At 48.2% G+C, this 25918-nt stretch overlaps 1 protein-coding gene across 3 annotated transcripts; it reads left to right on the forward strand.

The window, feature by feature from the left end:
- The first annotated feature begins 45 nt into the window (after positions 1-45).
- Positions 46-24816, forward strand: urb2 (URB2 ribosome biogenesis homolog). 3 transcript variants are annotated; one of them, XM_080200084.1, is made up of 10 exons: positions 46-89; positions 1794-1922; positions 3655-3831; positions 5393-8735; positions 10802-10962; positions 11664-11774; positions 15003-15245; positions 17957-18055; positions 21291-21425; positions 23728-24816. In XM_080200084.1, the coding sequence occupies exons 2-10, from the start codon at positions 1797-1799 to the stop codon at positions 23923-23925; spliced, it is 4593 nt and encodes a 1530-aa protein (XP_080056210.1). In that variant the 5' UTR covers positions 46-89; positions 1794-1796; the 3' UTR covers positions 23926-24816. The 3 variants fall into 3 exon arrangements, with proteins under 3 accessions (XP_080056210.1, XP_080056208.1, XP_080056209.1); XM_080200082.1 differs by having other exon boundaries at positions 17957-18053; positions 21286-21425; XM_080200083.1 differs by having other exon boundaries at positions 79-97; positions 17957-18053; positions 21286-21425.
- Positions 24817-25918: the final 1102 nt, after the last annotated feature.

Genomic DNA, 25918 nt, shown 5'->3' on the forward strand with positions numbered 1-25918 from the left:
CAGAGGGCACGGGGGCAGGGGTGAGGGGTCACAGGGAGGAACCACGTGGTGGAGCAGAGCCTGAAGCTGGGGAGCAGCAGGAGAGAGAAGTTAGTGTGTGTGTGTAAATACCAGTATAAACTGGCCTGGGTCATTAACTGTGGATATATAGAGGGGTTTGAGCAACTCTGTGTAACTATAACTGAGAAATTTAATCTATTATTGTCACATGTATTGGTATATAGTGAAAAGTGTTGTCTCTTGTGCGCTATACAGACAAAGCAAACCATTCTTAGAGTAGGAGAGGGTGCAGAATGTAGTGTTATAATCATAGCTAGGATGCAGAGAAAGATCAACTTAATATAAAGTTAAAGTTTATTTATTAGTATCACAAGTGAAGCTTACATTAATGCTGCAATGAAGTTGCTATAAAATTCCACCTAGTTGCCACACACTCCAGCACCTGTTTGGGTCAGCGCACTTAACTAGCACTTCTTTCAGAATGTAGGAGAAAACCCACGCAGACACGGGGGAGAACGTGCAAACCGCACACAGGCAGTGACCCAAGCAGGGAATCGAGCAGCGGGTGCCTGGCGCTGTGAGGTTGTAGTGCTAACCACTGTGCCGCGCTAAGGTAGGCCCATTTAGAAGTCTGATGGCAGCAGGGAAGAAGGAGAAGGTGAAGAAGAAGCTGGAGTACTGTGTGCAGTTCTGGCCACCACATTATAGGAAATATGTGATTGCACTGGAGGGGGTACAGAGAGATTCACCAAGATGCTGCTCGGGATGGAACATTTCAGTTATATAAAGAGGTTAGGTAGGCTTGGGTTGTTTTCGTTACAACAGAGAAGACTGAGGGGTAACTTAGGGGGAGGCGATGGCCTAGTGATATTGTCGCTAGACCATTAATCCAGAAACTCAACAATATGTTGACCCGGGTTCAAATTCCAGCACAGCAGGTGGTACAATTTGAATTCAATAAAAAATATCTGGAATTAAGGTTCTATTGATGACCATGAAACCATTGTCGGAAAAACCTACTAATGTTCTTTAGGGAAGGAAATCTGCCGTCCTTTCCGGTCTGACTCCAGAGCCACAGCAATAATGTGATTGACTCTCAACTGCCCTCTGAAATGCAGGGCAGTTGCTGCAATGCCTATTATCCAATGAATAAATGTTAAAAGAATTTGATCGAGGTGTACAAGATTGTGAGGGACATGGACAGAATGGATAAGGAGCAGTTTGAGCTGACGGATCAGTCACAAGGGGACTTAGGCTCAAGATGAGGGGCAGGAGATTTTGGGGGGATGTGAGGAAAACATTTTTACCCAAAGGGAGCAACGGTCTGGAATGCAGTGCCTGGGAGGGCGATGGAGGCGGGGTGCCTCACATCTTTTAAAAAATATCTGGATGAGCACTTGGCATGTCATAACATTAAAGGCTATTGGCCAAGTGCTGGCAGATTGGATTGGTGGGAGTTATGGAAATAAGGCCTGGATAAGATACTGAGTAACAGCCAGTGCAGACTCAGTGGGCCGAATGGCCTCCTTCTGTACTGTAGGGATTTTTTGATTGGCAAAATGGACATTGGTGCAATTATTTGTGTTGAGACACACAGGTCAGAATTTTCTGTCCCACCCGGCTCGGGAATCATAGAGGGCGGGACACAGACCATGCATATATCCACTGACTCGGATGGGATCTTCTGGCCTTGAGGTGAGGAGAGCCGGAAAGTCCCATCCTTAGAGTTATCACCCAAGTATCTGGGCAACTCTCCCCATGTTAACCCTAAAATGTTGTTCTCTTGATTTCAGATTATGGCTGCAATTTATTCTGGGATTCATCTGAAACTGAAAAGTGCAAAAACCCCATGGGGAGACAAACTGAAGCTGGCTCGATTTGCCTGGATGTCACACCAGTGTTTTCTCCCCAACAAGGAACAGGTGTGTATTCGGTAAACCTTCTCACTTTTGTATTCATTTGCTTCAAACGTTCTCATCCTTGTTTGCAAATCCCTAGGCCTCTCGTTAACTCATCCAATGGCCTTACAGTCTTGTAATGGTCTCTATAGTTGTGAATTCTTTGGCTTAAGGAGGGGCCTGGCAGGGGTGGAACCAGGGTCATACAGCAGGAATGTGGCAGGGGAGAGTCCATGATCAGGTAGGTAGATCTCCCAGGCTATGGTAGGGTAAAGGAGCAGGGTGGCCGATGAGGTCAATCTGAGGCCTTGCCTGATGTAATCTTTCAATAAGAAGTCTCACAACACCAGGTTAAAGTCCAACAGGTTTATTTGGTAGCACAAGCCAGTAGCTTTCGGAGCGCTGCCCCTTCATCAGGTGAGTGGGAGTTCTGTCCACAAACAGGGTATATAAAGACACAAACTCAATTTGCAAATTAATGGTTGGAATGCGAGTCTTTACAGGTAATCAAGTCTTAAAGGTATAGACAATGTGAATGGAGAGAGGGCTAAGCACAGGTTAAAGAGCATTGGCTCAGCCAGGACAGTTGGTAAGATTTTGCAAGCCCTGGCAAGTCATGGGGGTTACAGATAATAAGAACATAAGAACATAAGAAATAGGAGCAGGAGTAGGCCATCTGGCCCTTCGAGCCTGCCCCGCCATTCAATAAGATCATGGCTGATCTGTCGTGGCTCAGTTCCACTTTCCCGCCCTCTCCCCATAACCCTTAATCCCCTCTCTTATCAAAAACCCATCAACCCGCTTCTTAAAAATATTTAGCGAGGCAGCCTCCACCACTTCAACGGGCAGAGAATTCCAGAGATTCACCACCCTTTGAGTGAAGAAGTTCCTCCTCAACTCCGTTCTGAACCGCCCCCCCTTTATCTTGAGGCTGTGCCCCCTAGTCCTACTGTCTTTTTTGAGCGGGAAGAGTCTTTCCACCTCTATCCTATCCATCCCATTCATCATCTTATACGTCTCAATGAGATCTCCCCTCATTCTTCTAAACTCTAACGAGTACAAGCCTAGTTTATTCAGCCTCTCCTCATAGCTCAACCCCCTCAACTCCGGTATCAGCCTAGTAAACCTCCTCTGCACTCCCTCCAAGGCCAAAATATCCTTGCGCAGGTGCGGCGCCCAAAACTGCACACAGTACTCCAGCTGCGGCCTCACCAATGCCCTATACAGCTGCAGCAAGACCTCCCTACTTTTATATTCAATCCCCCTCGCTATGAAGGCCAGCATCCCATTCGCCTTCCTGACCACCTGCTGCACCTGCAGGCTGGGTTTTTGCGACTCATGCACAAGGACCCAGTGTGACATGAACCCAAAATCCCAGTTGAGGCTGTCCTCATGTGTGCGGAACTTGGCTATCAGTCTTTGCTCAGCAACTCTGCGTTGTCGTGCTAACCACTGTACCACTGTGTGGCCTTAAGTTGAAGGGCAATTAAGGATGGGCAATAAATGTTGGCCTTGCCAACAATGCCCACGTCCCAATTAAGATACTCCAGTTGCGTATATATTCAAATGCCTTCCCCAAGAGTTTAAGAAACAGTGATAACAATGTTGTAAAAACCCACTTTGATATGTTAAAAAATCTTGTATCTCGCATACAGTCTCACCCTGTCATTTTTAACATGTGCTCCAAATCATCTGAATTTGATGCATCGTCGGAATGTTTTATATTGTAACCCTCTCCTTTTCTCCCCATACAAAGGTTTTAATGGATTGGGTGAGTCACACGTTGACTGGATATTACAGCAAGAAGCTCCGGTTCGGCGATGAGATTGTGGAGGGCCTGTGGATCTACCTCAATGATATTCTTCATAGCAAGAAGCTGCAGAAGTTGACCCAGCAGGGGAAGATCATCACTATTCGTGCCTCGATCGCACAGGTAAATTGACTCCAAGTACGTGAAACATTGCTTGTTTGTTTGAACCTGCAGCAGTCCTTCAGAGCCCAGCTGTGATCAGGGATTGGCAGCTGCTGATGGAGGTACCTCTTTGTCAGGAGAAAACCAGGCTCTCTGCCGGGTCCACAGAACTTGCTTTGAGACACTGCAACAAGAGGAGGCCATTCAGCCTTTTTAGTCTGCATGTCTCAGTAGGGTGGCACAGCAGTTACCATTGCTGCCTCACAGCGACAAGGACCCAGGTTAAATTCCCAGCTCGGGTCACTGTCTGTGCAGAGTCCGCACATTCTCCCTGTGCCTGTGTGGGCTTCATCGGGGTGCTCCAGTTTCCTGCCACAGTCCAAAGGATGTGCTGGTTGGGTGTATTGGTCATGCCAAATTCTCCCTCAGTGTTCCCAAAGAGGTGCTGGAGTGTGGCAACTAGGGGATTTTCACAGTAGCTTCATTGCAGTGTTAATGTAGGCCTCCTTGTGACATTAATAAATAAACTAAACTTAAGGTGTCCGAAACTAGTGGTCGTGGATAGGAGATGATTAATAAACCCAACAGAGAATCCAGAAGAATCCCTTTTCCCAGAGATTGGAACTTGCTATCCCTAGGGTCTAGTTGCTACTTCGATGTATTTTGAAACATGTTTATGAACATGTGCAGATGGAGTTTAATTTAGATAAATGCAATGTGATGCATTTTGGTAGATCAAACCAGGGCAGGACTTACTCAGTTAATGGTAGGGCACTGGGGAGAGTTATAGAACAAAGAGATCTAGGGATACATGTTCATAGCTCCTTGAAAGTGGAGTCACAGGTGGACAGAGCGGTGAAGAAGGCATTCGGCAGGCTTAATTTCATTGGTCAGATCATTCAATACAGGAATTGGGATGTCTTGTTGAAGTTGTACAAGACATTGGTAAGGCCACGCTTGGAGTACTGTGTGCAATTCTGGTCACCCTATTAAAGAATATTATTAAACTAGAAAGAGTGCAGAAAAGATTTACTAGGATGCTACCAGGACTTGATGGATTGAGTTATAAGGAGAGGCTGGATAGAATCGGACATTTTTCCACTGGAGCATAGGGGCTTTAAGGGGACCTTATAGAGGTCTATAAAATAATGAGGGGTCATAGATCAGCTAGATAATCAGTATCTTTTCCCAAAGATAGGGGATTCTAAAAACTAGAGGGCATAGGTTTAAGGTGAGAGAGGAGAGATACAAAAGTGGCCAGAGGGGCAATATTTTCACATACAGGGTGGTGAATGAGCTGCCAGAGGTAGGTACAATTTTGTCTTTGAAAATGCATTTAGATAGTTAGGTGGGTAGGATGGATATAGAGGGATATGAGCCAAACGCGGACAACTGGGACTGGCTTAGGGGTTAGAAAAAAGGGCACCGTGGACAAGTTGGACTGAAGTGCTTGTTTCCATGCTATAAACCTCTGTGACCTCTATAACTGTAATTTGAGAAATACGCTCTTCAGATTTAATGTGCAAAGTCTAAGTCTCTGTGAGAAATATTGCTAATGCCTCTTTTAAAATTTTCGTTTCAGATGATAAATGACAGGATCGGGGAACATTCCGACAAAGTGCCGCTGAATGACTGCTCATCAAGCCTAACCACGGTGCTGAGCTGCTGTCAAGGCATCCTCGCATCTCCTACCTTTTCCATCGTCTATACCAGCCACGGGGAGTTGCTGGTGGACCTGGTCAGTAAACTTGCCCTGCTGCTGTGCCGCAGGCTGGGATCGCCAGAGGCTTTGCACTCCACGCATCTCTTCGATGTCCTCCTGTTGGCCTTGGACCAGTACCTCATCGTTCAGCGGCAGCAGCACAACCAGTCCCGGGTCTTCCTGCAGGTCTGCGGCCTCCTCCTCCAGCCCCTCCTCCTGCTGAGGCACCTGCTGTCCTCGAGGTGCTGGAGGAGCGAAGACGAGGTGGCCGTGCGACAGCACCTCAGCAAAGAGACGTGCAACAAAATCCAGGCAGCCCTGCACAGGGGCCTGTTCCACGCCGATTTCCTGAACTCCTACAAGGAGGAGCTGCTGCAGGGCGATGAGCCGCAGCCTCGGAAGGCTGGCTTCTCCAAGGCCTTGGCCTCCCCCCTCGGAACGATGCTCTCCAAGTTGGGCGACGCCAGCTTCTTCGGGCCGGACTTGCAGCACGCCGTGGCGGCGGGCTCGCTCCCCCTGCTTTACCGCCTCGCCCTCGAGTCCTACTGCCGGGACGGCAACCAGCTTCTGGCCTTCCACATCTTCGCCCGGTTCTTCGACTCGCTGGGGTTCCCGCAGCTGTGGGGCGGCGAGACGGAGGGGCCAGCGGTGGCGGACCGCAACCCGGGCTTGCTGGCGCTCGACCAGCTGCTGGCCGCCATCTCCGGCGGCAACGTCTACAACGTGGCCGTGGACAAAATCCGGTGCGGGGGGGTGCAGTTCGCCCAGTACGCCAGGGTGGCGGACACCTTGTTGACTTACCCCTGCCCCGCCACCCCGGCCTGGTTCCGCTGCCTGAGGACGCTGATCCTGCTGAACCATTTGATCGTGGAGCCCGACCTGGGTGAGCTGGTGTCGTTGGCGTGGATCGATGCCAGCCTCGATGACCCGCGGGCCCGGAAGGCCCAGGAGGCCCTGCTCACCACCTTGCTGGAGACCTACGCCAAACTGCGGCAGCTGCCGAGGCTGTTCAAGGAGGTGCTGGCCATCATCTCCCGACCGGCGGCCGATGAGTTGAGGCAACCCGTCCTACCCGCCGGCCTTGCCCAGCAGCTCTGCCGATGCCTGTTGGAGGTGCCGGCCAGTCAAGTCCTGGATATCTGGGACCTCATCCTGAAGAGCCAGGAATTCCTGATTGCGGATCTGTCCGGGAACCCGGACGTGGCGTTGAAAGTCCTCACGATAAGCACCCTGCTGAACTCCATCCTTTTTAACATGAAGAGTCTGGATAACAAAGCGCCAACGCCTGTAATTCTGCGCACACAGGTCCTGATGGATAGGATGGCACGGGAGGTGGTGGTGCCACTCTTCCGCGCCGCCAAGGACCCCGATGGTGAGGATTCCGCCCTGTGGGCTGAGAGGACCCTGAGCTCGGCCCTGCTTCTCAGCTACACCTGGGTGGAAGTCGACCACCTCCTAAAGTTGAACTGCGGCAAGTACGTCTCACCTGGAGGCGAGGCGGGGGCAGAGGCTGAGGTGGAGGAAGGCAGTCTTCACTCTTGTCTTCCTCGGGTGGGCTGGGCTGACCTGGGGAGGCTGGTGGCAGCGGTCTGGGGACAAAGCGACCAGTTGAGCCGCCACTGCCTCCAGCTGCTCGTGATCCAGAAGATGAAGAGAATCATGCTCCAGCCCGGGCCACAGGCCGCTGGGGAGACAGCCTCGCTCAGATCCGCCGCACTGTACGTCGTGCGGTCCGGGAAGGCGGCCATCAGAGACGCAGGGGAGGCCCCAGGCTGGGACGGAGGGCTCGACACAGTAAACGAGGAGACGTTCGCCGTGGCACACTGGCACCTGGTCATGTCAAACCTGGTCCTCCTAGTACCCTACCTCCCCGGGGAAGAGCTCGCCTACTTGGCGGACGTGGTGGTGAGGAACCTGTTACTGAGGGAGACCCGGGAGGTGGACCCGAACCCAGCAAACCCACTTTCTATTCCAACGATGTGCGAGAGCTTGATCAACAGCTCGATTCTCCCAGAAGTGCAGCCCCTGTACCGAGAAATTCTACACGCGCTGCTGGAGAGGGTGAGGGGCCTGGTATCTCTCCCCGACCTCGACGTGCCCGCACAGTTACTAGAACAGCTGGGGGATGGTGGTGAGACCCGTCAGGACGGCGGTAATCAGAGGGGCAACGTTTCCGAGCCACCAGCCTCTCACCCTCAGGGGAGCTCCCTGCTCCTTGCCCATGATGCCCTGTCAGCAAAGAGCCCCTCACTCCCCCCCATCTCTGGGAAGCAGTTTGATCTCCTGCTCCGGTCACTGGACGTTCTCTCTGCCTTGAGGCTGGACAGTCTGTCCAGCGCCGACCATCTCCGCTGCTTTCTGCTGCTGGTGTCTCTGGTCACCGCCGTCCGTCCCAGCTCAGGGAAGAGCAAGGCCCCCACGGCTCTGCGGGCACTCAGCAAGTGCTTCACCCTCCTGACTGTCCTGCAGACGGGCGTCAACGCGAACGTGGCCTTTAAGCTGGCGCACGCTGGAGATATCCTGGAGAAGGTGACGGCTCCTTTGCTGCTGGTGAGTGGCGACTTGGCAGGCTGTGAAGGGTATCCGGAATTCCTTGGCGCAGTCCAGAGGTTCCTGGCTGAGTTCATCCAGGCCGTCGTGGAACGGAAGCAAAGCATGCGCCTGAACTTGGAGCAGTTTGTGGCTTTCCTGTCCAGTGTCTGGCTGTCCTCGAAGGTGACGGGGGAGTGGAGGTCAGTGGCTGAGCAGTCGCTAAGTGTGGCCTTGTCGACATTGAGCCAGATCCTGGTGAACACCCTACAGTGCTCGGAGAAGGCCAGGCACAAGGGCACTGTCCAACACTCCCTTCTCATCCAACTCACGGGGCTCTTGGGCCCCGTTCTCCAGTCCCTTCTCGACAGGGGTGGAAGGTTAGACCTCACCCTCACCATGCCCTGTGTCGCTGGCCTCCTGCAAGCGGAGTTGTGCCTGAGAGGGTTGGAGGACAGTGTGCCCACTGAGGGAGGGAGTCCTGATGTGCGGGAGCTACAATACGCTGACTTGTACCAGAGGACATGTCTTCAGGTTCTGCACCAGCTCACCTCTCCCACCGAGGACCTGGAATTGCTCCAAAAGCAGCTGGAATTTTTACAGGCCTTCTGTTCGGCCTCGGAACTTTGCACTGAGCGTAACCCCGGGACTGGCGTCGCCGCCATACTCTGCGCTGTAAAGGCTTTGCTCGCAGGTAAGCAACTCGTCTGCTCCCTCATTCAAAGCACACAAATATTGTGACAACAATAGCTTACATTTACAAAGCATCTTTGACATAGAATAGCCCAGGGTGTTCTGTGGGAACCCAGTCGAACTAAATGTGAAGCTGCCATGCCACATCAGGAGATAACGCCACAGTGGCACACTGGTTACCACTGCTGCCTCACAGCGCCAGGGTCCCGGGTTCGATTCCTGGCTTAGGTGACTGCCTGTGTGGAGTTTGCACGTTCTCCTTCCGTGTCTGCGTGGGTTTCCTCCGGGTGCCCCGGTATCCTCCCACGGTCCAAAGATGTGCGGGTTAGGTGAATTGGCCATGATAAATTGCCTATTAGTGTCAGGGAGTTAGTAGGGTAAATAAGCGTTGCGATGGGGATAGGACCCGGGTGGAATTGTGGTCAGTGCAAACTGGATGGGCTGAATGGCCTCCTTATGCACTGTAGAGATTCAATGTAATAATCGAGGCACCCGAGCAAAAGCTTGAGGAATCATAGAATCATCATAGAAACCCTACAGTGCAGAAAGAGGCCCTTCGGCCCATCAAGTCTGCACCGACCACAATCCCACCCAGGCCCTACCCCCATGTCCCTACATATTTTACCCACTAATCCCTCTAACCTAAGCATCCTAGTACATCAAGGAGCAATTTTAACATGGCCAATCAACCTAACCCGCACATCTTTGGACTGTGGGAGGAAACCAGAGTACCTGGAGGAAACCCACGCAGACACGAGGAGAATGTGCAAACTCCACACAGACAGTGACCCGAGCCGGGAATCGAACCCAGGTCCCTGGAGCTGTGAAATAGCAGTGCTAACCACTGTGCTACCGTGCCACCCACACAGAGGAATTTGGAGGAATGTCTTAATCCAGGCGGAGAGGTTTAGGGAGGAAATTAACATGGTTCTGCCATGTCTGGCTGTGAATGGCCAAACTGTTGGTTCGCCATCTCCATTCAAGTCAGCGACCTTTGGAGTTAATGGAGTAGGGGTGAGGGCTGTACCGGGGGGAGGCCAGGGTAAGAGAGAGAAAGAGACTGATGGTTTTACTGGGACAAGACCACAGGGAGACATGGTGGCACAGCAGTTAGTGCTGTTGCCTCACAGCGCCAGGGACCTGGGTTCGATTCCCGGCTCGGGTCACTGTCTGCGAGGAGTTTGCACATTCTCCTCGTGTCTGCGTGGGTTTCCTCCAGGTACTCTGGTTTCCTTCCACATGTGCTGGTCAGGTGCGTTGGCCATGCTAAATTCTCCCTCAGTGTACTCAAACAGGCACCAGAGTGTGGCAGCTTGGGGATTTTCACAGTAACTTCATTATAGTGTTAATGTAAGCCTACTTGTGACACTAATAAATAAACTTTAAGCTTACAAACCTAAACTTAGGTAGAGGTGACTCATCAGTTGCTGCAGAACTATTGTGATGAGCAAAGGATCTAAGGTTTGAAACTTGGGATTTTGAAACAAGGATTGCAAGTGGATTCGGATTTAGCTCCTTCACAGAGCTAGACACAGAAGTTTATTTATTATTGTCATGAGTAAGCTTATATTCATGCTGCAATAAAGTTACTGTGAAAATTCCCTGGTCCCCACATTCCAGTGCCTGTTCGGGTACACTGAGGGAGAATTTAACATGGCCAATTCACCTAACCAGCACGTCTTCTGGACTGTGGGAGGAAACCGGAGCGCCCGGAGGAAATCCACGCAGACACGGAAGGAGAACGTGCAAACTCCACGCAGGCAGTGAGCCAAGCAGGGAATCGAACACAGGTCCCTGGCGTTGTGAGGCAGTAGTGCTAACCCACTGTGCCACCGTGCTACCCTAGTAAGAGGTTGTGAAGGGAGAGGAGTGAACAGCTGGAGATGCAGCTGTGCACGTGATATCAGATGGGCTTCCTGTGATTGAAACATTAGAACTAGCAAGACCACGTGAGATGGCATGGGCAAGGGGCATCTGTGAATACTTAGATTGTTGCTTATGAATCTCTTAAACTACTCTTCGTTTTACAGCACAAATTCAATCATACTACCCTCTCTGCCCCTCCAGCACCATGGATGACAGTGCAGATAATTCAGCCTTTGGACGTTCAGTTCACTGGGCTACTCCGGAGCTTAGCAGAAAGGTGTACAGAGCAGCAGTTTTACCTCATTGTAAAGTCCATCACACAAGGCCTTGAAGTCAACAACCTTTGGAAAGGACAGCATCAGGTGAGTGGAGCCCTGGCCCACCCCACCAAACCCCTCACTGAGCCAGCGTGTCTCCTCACTAATGTGTAGCGCAGCAAAAGCGTGCTGGGCCCATATAGCCCAGAGGTCAACAGATCAAAACCATTCCCTGCCGTTTAACTTTTATGGATGGCACAGTGGTTAGCACTGCTGCCTCACAGCGCCAGGGACCCGGGTTCGATTCCCGGATTGGGTCACCGTCTGTGCGGAGTCATGATGTGGAAATGTCGGCCTGGGCCCAGTAAAGAAGTCTCTCATCACCAGGTTAAAGTCCAACAGATTTATTTGGAATTACGAGCTTTTGGAGCGCTGCTCCTTCCATTTGGATGTCCACTCACCTGAGGAAGGAGCAGCGCTGTAAGCTCGTGATTCCAAATACACCCGTTGGACTTTAACCTGGTGTCGTGAGACTTCTTATCATGTGGAGTCTGCATGTTCTCCCCGTGTCTGCGTGGGTTTCCTCCGGGTGCTCCAGTTTCTGCCCACAGTCTGAAAGATGTGCTGGTTAGGTTCGTTGGCTATGCTAAATTCTCCCTCAGCGTACCCGAGCAGGCGCCTGAGTGCGGAGACTTGGGGATTTTCACAGTAGCTGAATTGCAGTGTTAATGTAAGCCTACTTGTGACACTAATAAATAAGTTTAAACTAACACTGTGCTGTGGTCTGCTTTGTCCATTGGATGCAGGATGCCGTGTCGTCTCTGACTCTGACCACCCTTCTCTTAAAATGTTCTCTCAGCGGGGATATGGGAAAGGCTGTCTGGTTTACAACACCACAGATCATCACAGCACTGCTGGTAAGTGATGGCTTTTAATCCCATTTTGTGCGAGAAATCGAGAGCGGTGGGTGTGTCCAATGTTTTGGGGATCGCCAGAGTATCGAACCTCAAGGGTCAGGTGCAGACTTTGAACAAGAAAGAGCTTGCATTGATATAAAATCCCTGCCTGCTTGGGGTGTGGTAAGATACCTCACTGACAGTAAAGCACAAACTTTACCATTTTTGCATCACAACATCCCACAAACAATAGGGCGGCACTGTGGTTAGCACTGCTGCCTTATAGCACCAGGGACCCGGGAATGATTCCTGACTGGGGTCGCTGCCTGTGCGAAGTCTGCAAGTTCTCTCTCTGTGTGTGTGTGTGTGTGTGTGTGTGTGTGTGTGTTTCCTCCGGGTGCTTCAATTTCCACCCACACTTCAAAGATGTGCGGGTTTGGTGGATTGGCCATGCTAAATTCTCCCTTAGTGTCGGGGGGACTAACAGGGTAAATATGTGGGGTTATGGGGATAGAACCTGGAAGGGGTTGTGTTCAGTGCAGACTCAATGGGCCAAATGGCCTCCATCTGCACAGTAAGAGTTCTATGAATAAATTAGATAAATGAACAGGTAATTTGCTTCAGTGACGTTGGCCGCAGGATACTTACCGGGACATCAGGAAGTTTTGAACAGTGAGCACCACAGTGTAGATAAAAGACAGCCAATTTACACGCAGCAAGGTCTCGTTAGGAGTCACATAAACGACCCAAACTTGTGGGATTGTGGTCAGTGCAGGCTCGATGGGCTGAATGACCTTCTGCGCTGTAGGGATTATATGATCCAAGGCTACAGCCACTGAACAAGGCCTCTGTATTCTGAAGATTGATCATTATAGGCTAAACCCATTGCCTTAATCTTAACCAACTGTATGTCCAGCACCATTATGAAGGTGCTAATCAATACTGCTTCAACTGTTCGCACTATGACTTGGTTCCTCAGAAAGGCTACTCAATGCCTGGCATCATACCCCATTTTTTTAAAAAAAGCAGTGGAAGTATTATCTTTACAATAACCTGTACAGTTTTCGTTAAGTAGTTAAATATTGCTGAAAAGAGAACCATGTTTCTGAAGTTTTTCATTTTGTACTCATCAGGACAAATACAAGAATGCCAAATTTCAAATGATCACAACAATTTATACTCTAGGAGAAGAGGTGCTGATTGGTTGGCAAATTGGCTCTGATTGGCCACAGTATTGCCATGGCGAAAACAATGGGGAACTATTGACTCCTGAAGCTCTTGGGCAATTCATTTTGTAATTCATGGAGGCAAAAAGGACGTGTTCAGGCATTGTGCCTTTTTTGAATTTAAAAAACATGTGGCACAGTGGTTCCCTGGTGCTTTCTCCATGGCAACCCCTCGACAACAAGAGTCAATCAATCAGCAAGGTCTGTTGCTTCCTTTGAAATTTGGAATTCTTGCCTCTGACCTGATGAGTGCATGATGCAAATCTTCGACAGTCTGCTTTTTTTCTGTAATGCTTGATACTTGTTCTTGGGATGTTCGTGGGACTGTCTAGCCAGAAATCCCTCCCAATTCCAAGGTGAACCAGGAGAAATTAGGAGTCAACCGAAATTGTGTGACTGGAGTCATATGCAGGCCAGAATGGGTAAGGATGGAAGGTACACTTTCCTAAAGGACGTTTACGAACCCAGTGGGTTATTGCCCTGATCTGGCAACTTCTTAGGACCGTTTTCTAGTGTTAGCCACATTTATTTCACAACTTGCCCTGAAGGGATTTGAACCCATCATCTCTGGGTTGTAAGTTCGATACTTAGATCACCAAATTTTTTATAAAGAAACGGAGAAGGTACTTGGTTTATGTAGTTCTTCCCTTGACCACTGGATGTCTCAAAAGCTTTACCCACAATGAGGTAGTTTTAGAATGTAGTCACTGGTGTCATGTAGAAACATCAGTTCTACTAGAAGCAGGAGAAGGCCATTCAGCCCTTCAAACCTGTTCTGTCATTCATCTTGATCATGTTACCCCTCGCCCTCAAACTATGACCCCTAGTTCTGGACTCCCCCACCATTGGGAACATTCTTTCTGAATCTACCCGTCTAACCCTGTTAGAATTTTATAAGTTTCTATGAGATCCCCTCTCACTCTCCTAAACTCCAGTGAACATAATCCTAACTGACTTAGTCTGTCCTCATATGGCAGACCTGCCATCCCAGGAATCAGCCTGGTAAACATTTGCTGTACTCCCTCTATAACAAGGACATCCTCACTCAGATAAGGGGACCGAACTGCACACAATACCCCAGGTGTGGCCAATGCCCAATACAATTGCAGCAAAACATTCATATCCCTATACTCAGATCCTCTTGCTATGAAGGCCAATATACATTTGCCTTCTTTACTGCCTGCTGTACCTGCACGCTTATTTTCACAACTGATGCACAAAGATATCAAGGTCTCGCTGAGTATCCACCTCTCTCAATTTACACCCATTCAAGTAATAATCTGTCTTCTTATTATTGCTACCAAAGTGGATAAGCTCACATTTATCCACCTTACACTGCATGCACATGCTATGCCTGTCCAAATCATGCTGAAGCATCTCTGCATCCTCCTCGCTGTTCACCCTCCCACCCATCTGCAAATTTGGAAATAATACATTCAGATCCCTCTTCCAAATCATTATGTAATGTGTAACTGTTGGGGTCCTCACACAGATCCCTGCAGAACCCCCACTCGTCACAGATTGCCAATCAGAAAAAGGCCCATTTATGCCAACTCTTTGCTTCCTGTCTACTAACCAGCTATCTTCCATCTCGAGACTTTACCTGCAACCCCATGTGCTTTAACATCGGAAATGCAGCGGCCAGTTTCTGCACCACAAGCGCCCACATAAGCAATGCGATAATGGCAAGATAATCATGTTTTGTTTTCTCATGTTGACTTAGGGATAAATGTTGGCCAGGAAACGCTTGAAATAATGCCATGGGATCTTTCACATCCACCCGAGCAGATAGATCGGGCCTTGGTTCAGCATTTCATCTGAAAGACGGCACCTCTGACAGTGCAGCACTCCCTCGGGTACTGCACTGGAATGACAGCCTTGATAATTGTGCTCGAGGCCTGCAGTGGGAATCGAACCTGGACCCTCGTGGTTTGGATACTGCTGACTGAGCCACAGCTGGGCAGTTGTAATGATGGGACTTGCAGTGATGTGGTTGTCACCTTTTAATCTCTTGGCTTTTCAGGTCTTGTGCAAGGAAGCAGCCATGGACCAGCCCTGGGGCTGTAAGGTCATTTTGCTCAGTTTGGAGACCTTGGCAGTGTTCCTCCAGCAAGGAGAGGGCATCCTCTCAAACTCCCACCACGTGACACTTGTATTCGACGCTCTGCTGTGCGTTCCATTGGACCATCTGAGGCTGGATGAATATGGGGCTATTTTCCGAGCTATCCAGGAGGTGCTCTTTTCCATCTTACAGTTTCAGTCTAAGGTAAGGAGGAATTTCTTGAGCCAGAGAGTGGTGAATCTGTGGAACTCTTCGCCGCAGAAGGCTGTGGAGGACAGGTCATTACGTGTCTTTCAGACAGAGAGAGATAGGGTCTTCATTAATAAGGGGTTATGGGGGAAAGGCAGGAGAATGGGGATGAGAACAATATCAGCCATGATTGAATGGCTGAGCAGACTCAATGGGCTGAGTGGCCTAATTCTGCTCCTGTGTCTTAAGGTCAAAGCTGGTGCTAATGGATATAATGAGGGCTCCCACCTAAACGCTACTTCGAAATTAGCCTGCTGAGCTGGGACCTTGGTGAAGGGTAGAGGGAGGCACACTGCAGGACGGGACCACCTTTATCCTCCCAGACTCTGTCAGTAAGATCTTGTCCATTCCTGCCTTTTGTTGCACTGTATTTGATGAGGTTGCAGGGAGGCAGTATTGGAGCCACTGGCGGCTGGATTTAACCCACTTCCAATGGTGTGTTTGGAGGCGATAGGGACTCCTTACATCTAGTGGGCCACTCGCCTACCGCCAATCACCTGCCCCTGACTCTACCCCGTCCACTGCAATTATACCAGCAGCAGGAGGCCCATCCATCAGCTGAGACCCTGAAATGGACATTTACTGCCTACTTGGGGCATTTCACTGGTGGGTGAGATCCGCACCAAACAGCCAGCCTGGCAGGTTTCCCTGTGCTGACTGTAGGTGGGTGGGGGTGCAAGTTCCCTCAATAAATGGAGTGCTCCTCCCCCCACAAAGATATAGCGTTTCCCCCCCCAGACCACCCTCCCCCATATCCTCACAAATCCCAGTCCCCTGCTCCTATTTCTTATGTTCTTATGTTATGTTCTCCACCTCCTCTCTGACCTCCCAAACACTCCCAAAATTGCAATCCATCACAGCCCATCCCGTCACCCGAGTGCAGCGCCAGCAATGGCCACCGCTCTCCCATAGGCGCTATCAGCGCAGTGGGAGCTGCCAGCTTCTGATGGACCAACAGCTCCATGAGGCAGGACCTCCAATCTCTGAGGGGCAGGAACGCCCCACCTCGAGTCTGTTAGTGGCCAGTTGATATGGAATTAGGGGATTAGTGGGATAAATCATAGAATCCCTACAGAAGAGAAGGAGACCATTCGGCCCATTGAGTCTGCATCAACCACAGTCCCACCCAGGCCCTATTCCATGACCCCACACTAGGGTCAATTTAGCATGGCCAATTAACCACACCTTTGGAGTGTGGGAGGAAACCAGGGCACCCGGAGGAAACCCATAGGGAGAAGCTCTACACAGACAGTGACCGAGGCCAGAGTTGAACCTGGATCCCTGTCGCTGTGGGTCAGCAGTGCTAACCACTGTGCCCTCGTGACACGGTGGGGTAATGGAGATAGAGTGAGGGCTGTGGGTAAGATGCTCTTTCAGAGAGTTGGTTCAGGCTTACTGGCTGAACAGCCTCCTTCTCCTCTGTAGGGACTGTATGAGACCAAAACTGCGCACTTCTATGAGATTGTTAAATGACTGAGGCAGCTGTTCCTTCCCTGGGCAGGCTTCCCCGCCCTACCCCCTCAACTTGTTATTCCAGAGAGTGGGGGCGACAGTGCTGCCTATAAATTCAGCCTAGTGCCTCCAATGTCCATCCCCTCCCCCACCCCCGGCCCTGAACCTGACCTGTGGATTTTACAGCAGTGAAATCTTTTCTATCTTTTCCTGATGCACACATTGGATGCAGTGGGTGGATTTCAGAGAATTTGGCTTCAGACTCCTTTTGGCAGGAGTCATGTTTGGAGAATTGGCAGATGCCAGCATACCTTCCCCTGATGACTGTCCAGTTATCTGGTGGTAAAGTATGCTGTAGTTAAGGGTACAGCATGCCACTCAGATTTCTAGAGTGTATTCACTTAGAATAAACTGGGTGACCTTTTAACAAATTCAATTGTTAACAACTATACTTGCCTGGGTGGCCCAGTGGTTAGCACTGCCGCTTCACAACACCAGGGACCCAGGTTCGATTCCTGGCTTGGGTCGCTCTGTGGAATTTGCATAGGTTTCCTCTGGGTGCTCCGGTTTCCTACCACAGTCCGAAAGTTCGGAGTCCACAATTCCTCCAGGTGCTCCAGTTTCCTTCCACAGTGCAAAAGATGTGCTGGTTAGGTGCATTGACCATGCTAAATTCTCCCTCAGTGTACCCAAACAGATGCCAGAATGTGGCAACTAGGGGATTTTCACAGTAACTTCATTGCAGTGTTAATGTAAGCCTGCTTATGACACTAATAAATAAACTTAAGACATCCCTGTACATAGAACCCTGTTATTATAAAGCTGTTGTGTTTGCTGATTAAAAGACTCTCCTGTGGAATGAAGGGGGAATTTATTTGCATCATATCAGCAGGGACAGAGTGGAGGTTCCTCTGACCTGTCAGCCCACTCACCCTGGTGTTTACAGGAAAAAGTCTGCGCTGGCAGTGAGAGGACCGACTCGTCGATCAGAGGTTAGCCAGATTCACTTGCGAGTAGCTCTTCTCACTGGCCCTAGTCTGGGAATGATGTGACTTGTCTCGGGAGAGAGAGCCTGGCTCCGAATTAATTTCAAGAGGGAGGTATTTTTGAAAACATGAATCCTTTTGGATGCCCTGAAACTCCGGCTTAATTATTTCTTGTTGCCCTCGATTGGAGTATGGTTTCTGATCCGAATCTTTTACTTTGACACACAGGTTCTGCTCAATGCAGCATCCTCCTTCCTCAAGTGCTTTAACCGCCTGGTGATTTCTATCATGCACAAGGGTTGTCAAAAGTGCATTGGAGAGAAAGGTAGGTGCAGCACAACTTTGTCCTGAGTTGTTTCATCTCCTGGTGAAATCCTTTGCAGTACACTGGAGCATCGGCCCAATATCCTCGGATGTGGGCATCGCTGGCAAGGCCAGCATTTGTTGCCCATCCATAACTATCCCTGAATGCAGTGGCTTGCTAACTCATTTCAGAAGGTGCAGTTAAGAGTCAAACCACACTGCTGTGGGTCGGGAATCGCAAGTCATCTGCATCAGGAAAGGATGGAGGATTTGTGAACCAGGTGGGTTTTTAACAACAACCCATGATAGTTTCATTGTCTAACTTTATCCTCCCGGGTTGTTAATTGAATTTCAAATTCCACCAGCTGCCATGGTGGGATTTGAACCCGTGTCCCCAGGGCTTTAGCCTGGGCCTCTGGATTTTCAATCCAGTGCCATTACCACAAAGCCACCATCTTCACTATTTATGTGCCCAAGCCTTGGAGCAGTGCAGAAGGAGGCCCTTCAGCCCATCAAGTCTACACTGACTGTCTGACTGAGGATCTTGCCCGGAGCCTATCTCCATAACCTGTGTATTTATCTGGCTGATCCCCCTAACCTATGCATCTTTGGACGCTAAGGAGCATTTTACCATAGCCAATCCACCTCACCTACGCACATTGGGACGCTAAGGGACAATTTAGCATGGCCAATCCACTTAACCTGCACATCTTTGGATGTGGGAGGAAACCAGAGCAACGGAGGAAACCCACGCAGACATGGGGAGAATGTGCAAATACCGCAAAGACAGTGACCCAAGCCAGGAATCGGACCCGGGTCCCTGGCACTGTGAAGCACATTGTGCTACCACGCCATCCTAGGGTCTAGAGGAAAAGAGACTAGTAGCAGGTAGTAAAGAAACAGAAGATAGGGATTTAAGATCTACTGATCATACTGAAAATTAAAATACAGGTTAGTTAGCATTACTGGGGAGAGACTCGTTTAATAGTTCAGGTTGATGAACTTTAATTGGAGTTTTGGTCTGATCTATTGAATACTCCCAGCATTTTCTATTTTAACATAGCCTGTTGTCCCAAGGTGCTTCACAAGAGCACAATCGGAGAAAGTTAGACATTGAACCAGGTAGATAGGTGTCAGGACGGCTAATCAAAAGCTTGCTCAAAGAGGAAGTTTTAAAGAGCGTCTTTCAGGAGGATAGAAAGACGGATTGGTTTCAGGAAAGAATTGCAGAGCTTAGAGCCTGGGCAGATGAAGACATTTTTGAAGAAATTTAAATTGGTACACCAGAGATCAGAATTGGAGGGGTGCAGATATCTCTCGCTTGTAAGGATGGAGAGAGTAAAATAAAGGTGAGATCAGGTTCTTACCCAAACATTTAAATCTACAAACACTTACAAGAATTCCAGCCTCAAACATTGCAGTCAGAAAGCTGTGTAAACTTTGGTAAATTTGAGTCTTTAATAGATTCCAAATCTGATGATACTCTGCTATTGATATACTTAATGTTTAAGGGGAATGTTTCAGAGTTCAGTTTTTTTGTACAGGCAGTCAGTGTGTCAGGAAGACATACAGCTCACATGCTGGGAATGAAGGATAATTACTCATTTTAGCCAATGTAGTGTTTATTTAGCAGCGAGCTAATGGATTTTTGTTTATAAATGAAAAGGTCCCCTGGAGTTTTTTGATTAAATGAATGGAAGTTGGGGTTCTTGTTTAGGTATGCAGGGTCATGTGATAATGTGGTTAATGGGAGCAGTTAGGTATGTAGCAGAGGGAGAAACAGCTTTCTGTTCAGTTTTTGGCTGGATTGTTTAAAGACAGAATCTGCAAGGTGCTCTGAAAATCAAAATCTCTCTGACAGCTTCAAGGCTGTTAACAATTTATAGTAAGTATGCCAGGGTCTACAAACTATATTTAAAGAGGCATTTGAGGTCTGTTGCTTATTTGGAACAGAAATTGTGATAAGTTAGAAAGTAGAGTTGTTTCCTTCTGTTTTTTAACTATTGTTCAACTGTTAAAAGTTAAGCAGCTTCATTATGTTAGAGTTATATTTAAACTGTTATGAATAAAGCTTGTTCTAATAAAAGATCCCTAATTTGTCAGTAAAATGACTCTTGGAGCATCCTATCCTCACATTAATGCCAAAACAGAAGAATAGCTGTAGTCTAGCCTGGCTTCATAATAAAATTTGAGGTTCGGGTCTAGGACCCAAATACAAAGCAATCAGGAGTCTTGTGATGCATTGAATTTCTGAAAGTGACATTTCACTCCGTAATCTGGATTTGAAACCAGCCGCTGCTTCTCTGGCTGGAGAAGTGAGTTTAAAGGGTTCAGCGCAGTTTGGAGTGTGATGTGGAGCCATGTCCCACAACATAGAGTCCGCAGCGCTGCAGCAGTAGAAGGAGCTTTATCTGACAAAGAGTGAGTACCCAGGAAATTCTTCCTAACCATTACCATCCTTCACCTAAACACAAGAGATCGCCAAAAAAGAAATCAAATGGTCATGGATTGCCTTGGTGATTGTTGTGTTGCTGTGTCAGTGTTACACAAGGGTGAATCAATACAATGAAGTGTTGATGTGCGATGAGGTGCAATGTTGTGCCAATGTTATAATGCAGTGGCGGCACAGTGGTTAGCACTGCTGCCTTCCAGCGCCAGGGACCTGGGTTCAATTCCTGGCTTGGGTCACTGCCACAGTCAAAAGATGTGCGGATTAAGTGGATTGGCCATGATAAATTGCCACTTAGTGACAGGGGGACTAGCTAGAATAAATTCATGGGGTTATGGGGATAGGGTCTGAATGGGATTGTGGTTGATGCAGACTCGATGGGCCTAATGGCCTCCTTCTGCATTGTAGGATTCTATGATTCTGTGACTCACAGCGCCAGGGACCTGGGTTCGATTTCCGACTTGGGTCTTTGTCAGTGCGGAGTCTGCACGTTCTTCCCGTGTCCGTGTGGGTTTCCTCCAGATGCTCCGGTTTATTCCCACAGTCCAAAAAAAAGATGTGCTGGTTAGGTGCATTAGCCGTGCTAAATCCTCTCTCAGTGTACCCGAACAGGCACCGGAACGTGGCAACTAGGCGATTTTCACAGTAACTTCATTACAGTGTTAATGTAAGCCTACTTGTGACACCAGTAAATAAACTTTAAACTTAAAATACTAAAAGAAATAGAGGATTCATTTGTTAATCGGTAACACTCCCCCCTTGGCTGGAGCCCTGCAATCTCTCAATCATTGTAATTTTATTACAGGCACAACAACAGAGAGTGAAGTTATTGTGGAGTGTGCACGCCTGGTGGAAAGAATGTACACGCGCATAGCATCGAAAACAGAGGAATTTTCAATGTTCTCTTCCTTCTCAGTGGCACAGTACATCAATGAGCTACAAAAGGTAATCCTCATCTGTAACCAGTTCCACCTTTTGATTGCAGGAGATGACTAGAAGGGGCTGTTTCAGCCAACGCTCAATAGTAGGACACTTTTCGCAACCAAGTACCCCTTCAGAGGGTGCCAGCGAGGCCTTCCCTGGTGCCTTATTGACCCTCTTAATCATATTTTGATTTGATGTTTTAAGTTTCATTTGTAATTTAATTTTTTTTGTTTCAGACAACATTCCTTTTATTTATTAGTCTCACAAGTAGACTTAAGTTAACACCAGGGCAGCATGGTGGCACACTGGTTAGCACTGTTGCTTCACAGCGCCAGGGACCCGGGTTCGATTCCCAGTTTGGGTCACTGTCTGTGCAGAGTTTGCATATTCTCCCTGTGTCTGCATGGGTTTCCTCCGGGTCAGGATCATAGAATCCTGCAGAGGGAGGCCATTTGGCTCATCGAGTCTGCATCGACAGCAATCCCACCCAAGCCCTATCCCCATAACCCCTAGCTAGTCCCCTTGACGCTAAGGGACAATTTAGCATCTACCTTAGCTAGTCCCCCTGACACTAAGGGACAATTTAGCATGGCCAGTCCACCTAATCTGCACATCTTTAGACTGTGGGAGGAAACCAGAGCACCCAAAGGAAATCCACGCAGACACGGAGAGAATATGCAAACTCCACACAGATAGTGACTCAAGCCGGGAATTGAACCTGGGTCCCTGGCGTTGTGAGGCAGCAATGCTAACCACAGTGCCACCCCGATGCTCCGATTTCCTCCCATAGACATGCTGGTTAGATGCATTGGCCTTGCTAAATTCCCTCTCAGTGTACCCAATCGGGCGCCAGAGTGTGACGACTAAGGGATTTTCACAGTAACTTAATTGCAGTGTTAATGTAAGCCTACTTATGACACTAATAAATAAGCCTCTGAGTCAGAGGTTATGGGTTAGATCCCTGCTCCTAAGACTTGAGTAGAAACTGTATTTGCTGGACTTGGTGTTACAGTAAGGCAGTCCATTAGCACAATCCCACAACCAGCAGTCCTGTCTGTTTTCATGATGTTGTTCGAGCAATACACATTGACCAAGACTTCGAGATAAGTTTTAGAGCCTTGGGATATTTCCCATCCACATGAAAGAGCCAACATCTAAACATCTTATCCAAATGACAGCATCACTGAAAGTGCAGTTGGACTTGTTAAGTCCGCTGGGTGACACCCTGGTTTCTGTTCTCGGGTCTCCGGAGTGAGACTTGGAAGCCACAATGTTCTAACTCTGAGATGGATGGATGGGTGGGTGTGCTGAGCTGACACTACATAGCACCCTGCCACATTGTGCCAGCAAACTGGTTTGTGCCTATGATTCCAGACCCAACGAGCTCTCAAATCTCTTCCCAATCTACCTGACGCAAACCACACCCCAGCAGAGAAAACAAACTGAAGATACTGCTGTTGTCTGCCTGTTCTGCTGCTAGTTGGGATTTTGCCATTCTAAATCCAGCATAATGGAGAATTTCACAAGTAGCCAGTGCTCTTATCGGAGTATTGTGGAACATGGAGATCAGTGCACACATTGCTGGCTGGGTTGTCAAATCAAACAGCCTCCCACTCTGAGTCATACAGTGGAGTAAAGGCCCTCCGGTCCATTGAGTCTGCGCCCACAACAACTACCACTGAAGGTGTATTAATCCCATTTTCTGGCACCTGTCCCATTCCTGAATGGAGCACTGAGTGCTGCAGTTACCTGCAGAACAGCAACTTCCCATATCCAAAGGTCCTTCCTATTTCTATAAGACATAGGAGCAGAAGTAGGCCATTCGGCCCATCAAGTCTGCTCCACCATTTGATCATGACTGTTAAGTTTCTCGACCCCATTCTCCTGCCTTTTCCCTGTAACCTTTGATCCTCTTATCAATCAAGAACCTGTCTATCTGTGTCTTAAATGCACTCAGTAACCTGGACCGGGATGATCAGTGGACCTTTGCATGATCCTGTCCCATCCGAGACAGAAAAACTCCACCCCTGGCCTCCACAGCCTTCTGTGGCAATGATTTCCACAGATTCACTACCCTCTGGCTGAAGAAATCCCTCCTCATCTCAGTTCTAAAGGGTCAATCCTTTACCCTGAAGCTGTGCCTCAGATCCTAGTCTCTCCTCATAATGGAAACATCATCTCTACACCCACTGTATCCAGGCCTTTCAGTATTCTGTAGCTATTCCTCCACGATACTGTCAAACTCCCCGATGAAAGGATCTGATGATACTTGTTCTTTTGCCACATAAAGGGGTTCCTACCAGTCTCGGTTCTTTATTTTCAGGTTACCCTCAATGCAGATGTGAAGAGACACTTGACAGAGGGAATTTATCACTTCCTGGATCTGGTCACAGAGCACGATCTCCGCTTCCTGAATGCATTATTACAGACCGGTGTGAGGGAGGTATTTAAGGAGTTGTACAACAATTACACGCACTACCACAAGAGTAAAAGACAAGGCGAGGAGAAGTACACAGCCTAAACCAGAAGCAACTTTTATTTTCAAATCTCACGACAGTACGTTGCCTTGGGTAACCCTGTGGCCCACGTGATCGTACTTTTGCTCATGGATAGATCCTTGCATGTGGGTGGGAATGGCCACTGTGACCCAGTCTTCAACCATCTGAATCAAAGAATCCTACAATGCAGAAGGAGGCCTTTCGACCCATCGAGTCTGCTCTGACCACAATCTCACCCAGGTCAAAGTCCCATAACCCCATGCATTTACCCTAGCTGGTCCCCCTGACATGAAGGGTCAATTTAGCATGGCGGACTGTGGGTAGAAACCCACACCGACACAGGAAGAATGTGCAAACTCTCCGCAGACAGTAACCCAAGCTGGCAATCAAACCCAGGTCCTTGGCGCTGTGCAGCAGCAGTGCCAACCACTGTGCTGCCCAACATGTTGAAATCCAAGTGAAGGCAGAAAATTATTTGAAGTCATTCCCCTCATCATTTGCTTGGCTTTTTCAAAAAGGCTCAGTATCAACACCAGTCAGCATGGTGAATATATTCTGCTCCACTGATGTCCAGGTCCTGCAGGCAAGACTGGTGTAATTTCAGTCTGAAAGACTACAGACAAGAAAAAAAGGTAGCCTGCTGATCCAAAGAAGTTGCCATATAAACTGAAGAGGCAGCTCATCCATTTGGGAGCACATTAGCTTTTTATGGAACAGTTAGAATTCATCACCAGCAGTATTGTGTTGTCACATCTTTTTGTATATTAGCTTTTGTAAATAAATCCAGAACAATTTATCCTTGTAGTGGTCTCAGGAGGGTGATATTTTTGACAAGGACTACATTTTCCAGTAACACAATTATCTCAAGTTGCTCCAAAAAAAACTAACATGAATTAAAATGGAAAAACTCCAGGGGACAACAGCAAGCCACAATATAAGGGCAAGTCATGATGTGGAGTTGCCAGTGTTGGACTAGGGCAGGCACAGTAAGTCATCTCACCACACCAGGTTAAAGTCCAAGAGGTTTATTTGGTAGTATGAGCTTTCGGAGCACTGTCTTTTCATCAGGTGAGCATCATCAGATGAAGCAGCACTCCGAAAACTCGTGCTACCAAATAAACTTGTTGGACTTTAACTTAGTGTTGTGAGACTACTCACCATAAGGGCAAGGCAGTACAAGGGCTAGATGTGTGCAGAACAAAAAAGCACAAGGAGTAAAGGGGACACATGTCCTCTTTCTGTCCAACCCCAAAAATCCGACCAAGAATGTTGTTTTCAGCTGGAATCTAAATTCAATCAAGAGGAAGATCATGAGGGAAAACTGCTCGAAATGTTAATAATCATTCAGAAATTGCAAGAGCCCCCCTTTTCCAAAGTATGGTGTCCAGCTTCAGTCCACAAGATCCTCTGACCCACCTTAACATTCTTGGCCTAACCAATCTTATTGATGTTTTGAAATTTTCTTGCCTTCAGCGTTTTGAGAATTTCCACAACCCTTTGAACATCATCGAGTAGCCTCGTTCCAGTTTTAAGATTACGCTCTCTTGTACTGAACATTCTAACCACACATTCTCTTCTCGTACATTTTTAATGAAATTAAAATTTCACAGTAATTGACAGGGGAATTTCACAGTAACTTCATTGCAGTGTTAATGTAAGCTTTACTTGTGACAAATAAATAAACTTTAACTTTAAACTTTAATCATTTCAATTAATTTGGCTCTTAATTTCCCAAAGGGGAGGAATACAAGTTTAATCTATGCAACCTATTCTCATAATTTAAACAGTTCAGCTACTTCCTTCCTGGTGACTGGGGGATTTTCACAGTCACTTTATTGCACTGTTAATGTAAGCCAACTTGTGACACTAACAAATAAATTTTTCTTACAAAAACTTAGTGTCCACTTTCTCAATCACTGGCTATGACTATGGATCCTGGGATTGTTTCCATTATCAGTTTCTCCATTAAACCTCTTTGAACATCTATCGATGTCTCTCATATAATTTTACTTAAGT

Source organism: Carcharhinus amblyrhynchos, chromosome 12 (genome assembly GCF_965287045.1).
Source record: "Carcharhinus amblyrhynchos chromosome 12, sCarAmb.v2.hapA, whole genome shotgun sequence".
Lineage (NCBI taxonomy): Eukaryota > Metazoa > Chordata > Chondrichthyes > Carcharhiniformes > Carcharhinidae > Carcharhinus > Carcharhinus amblyrhynchos.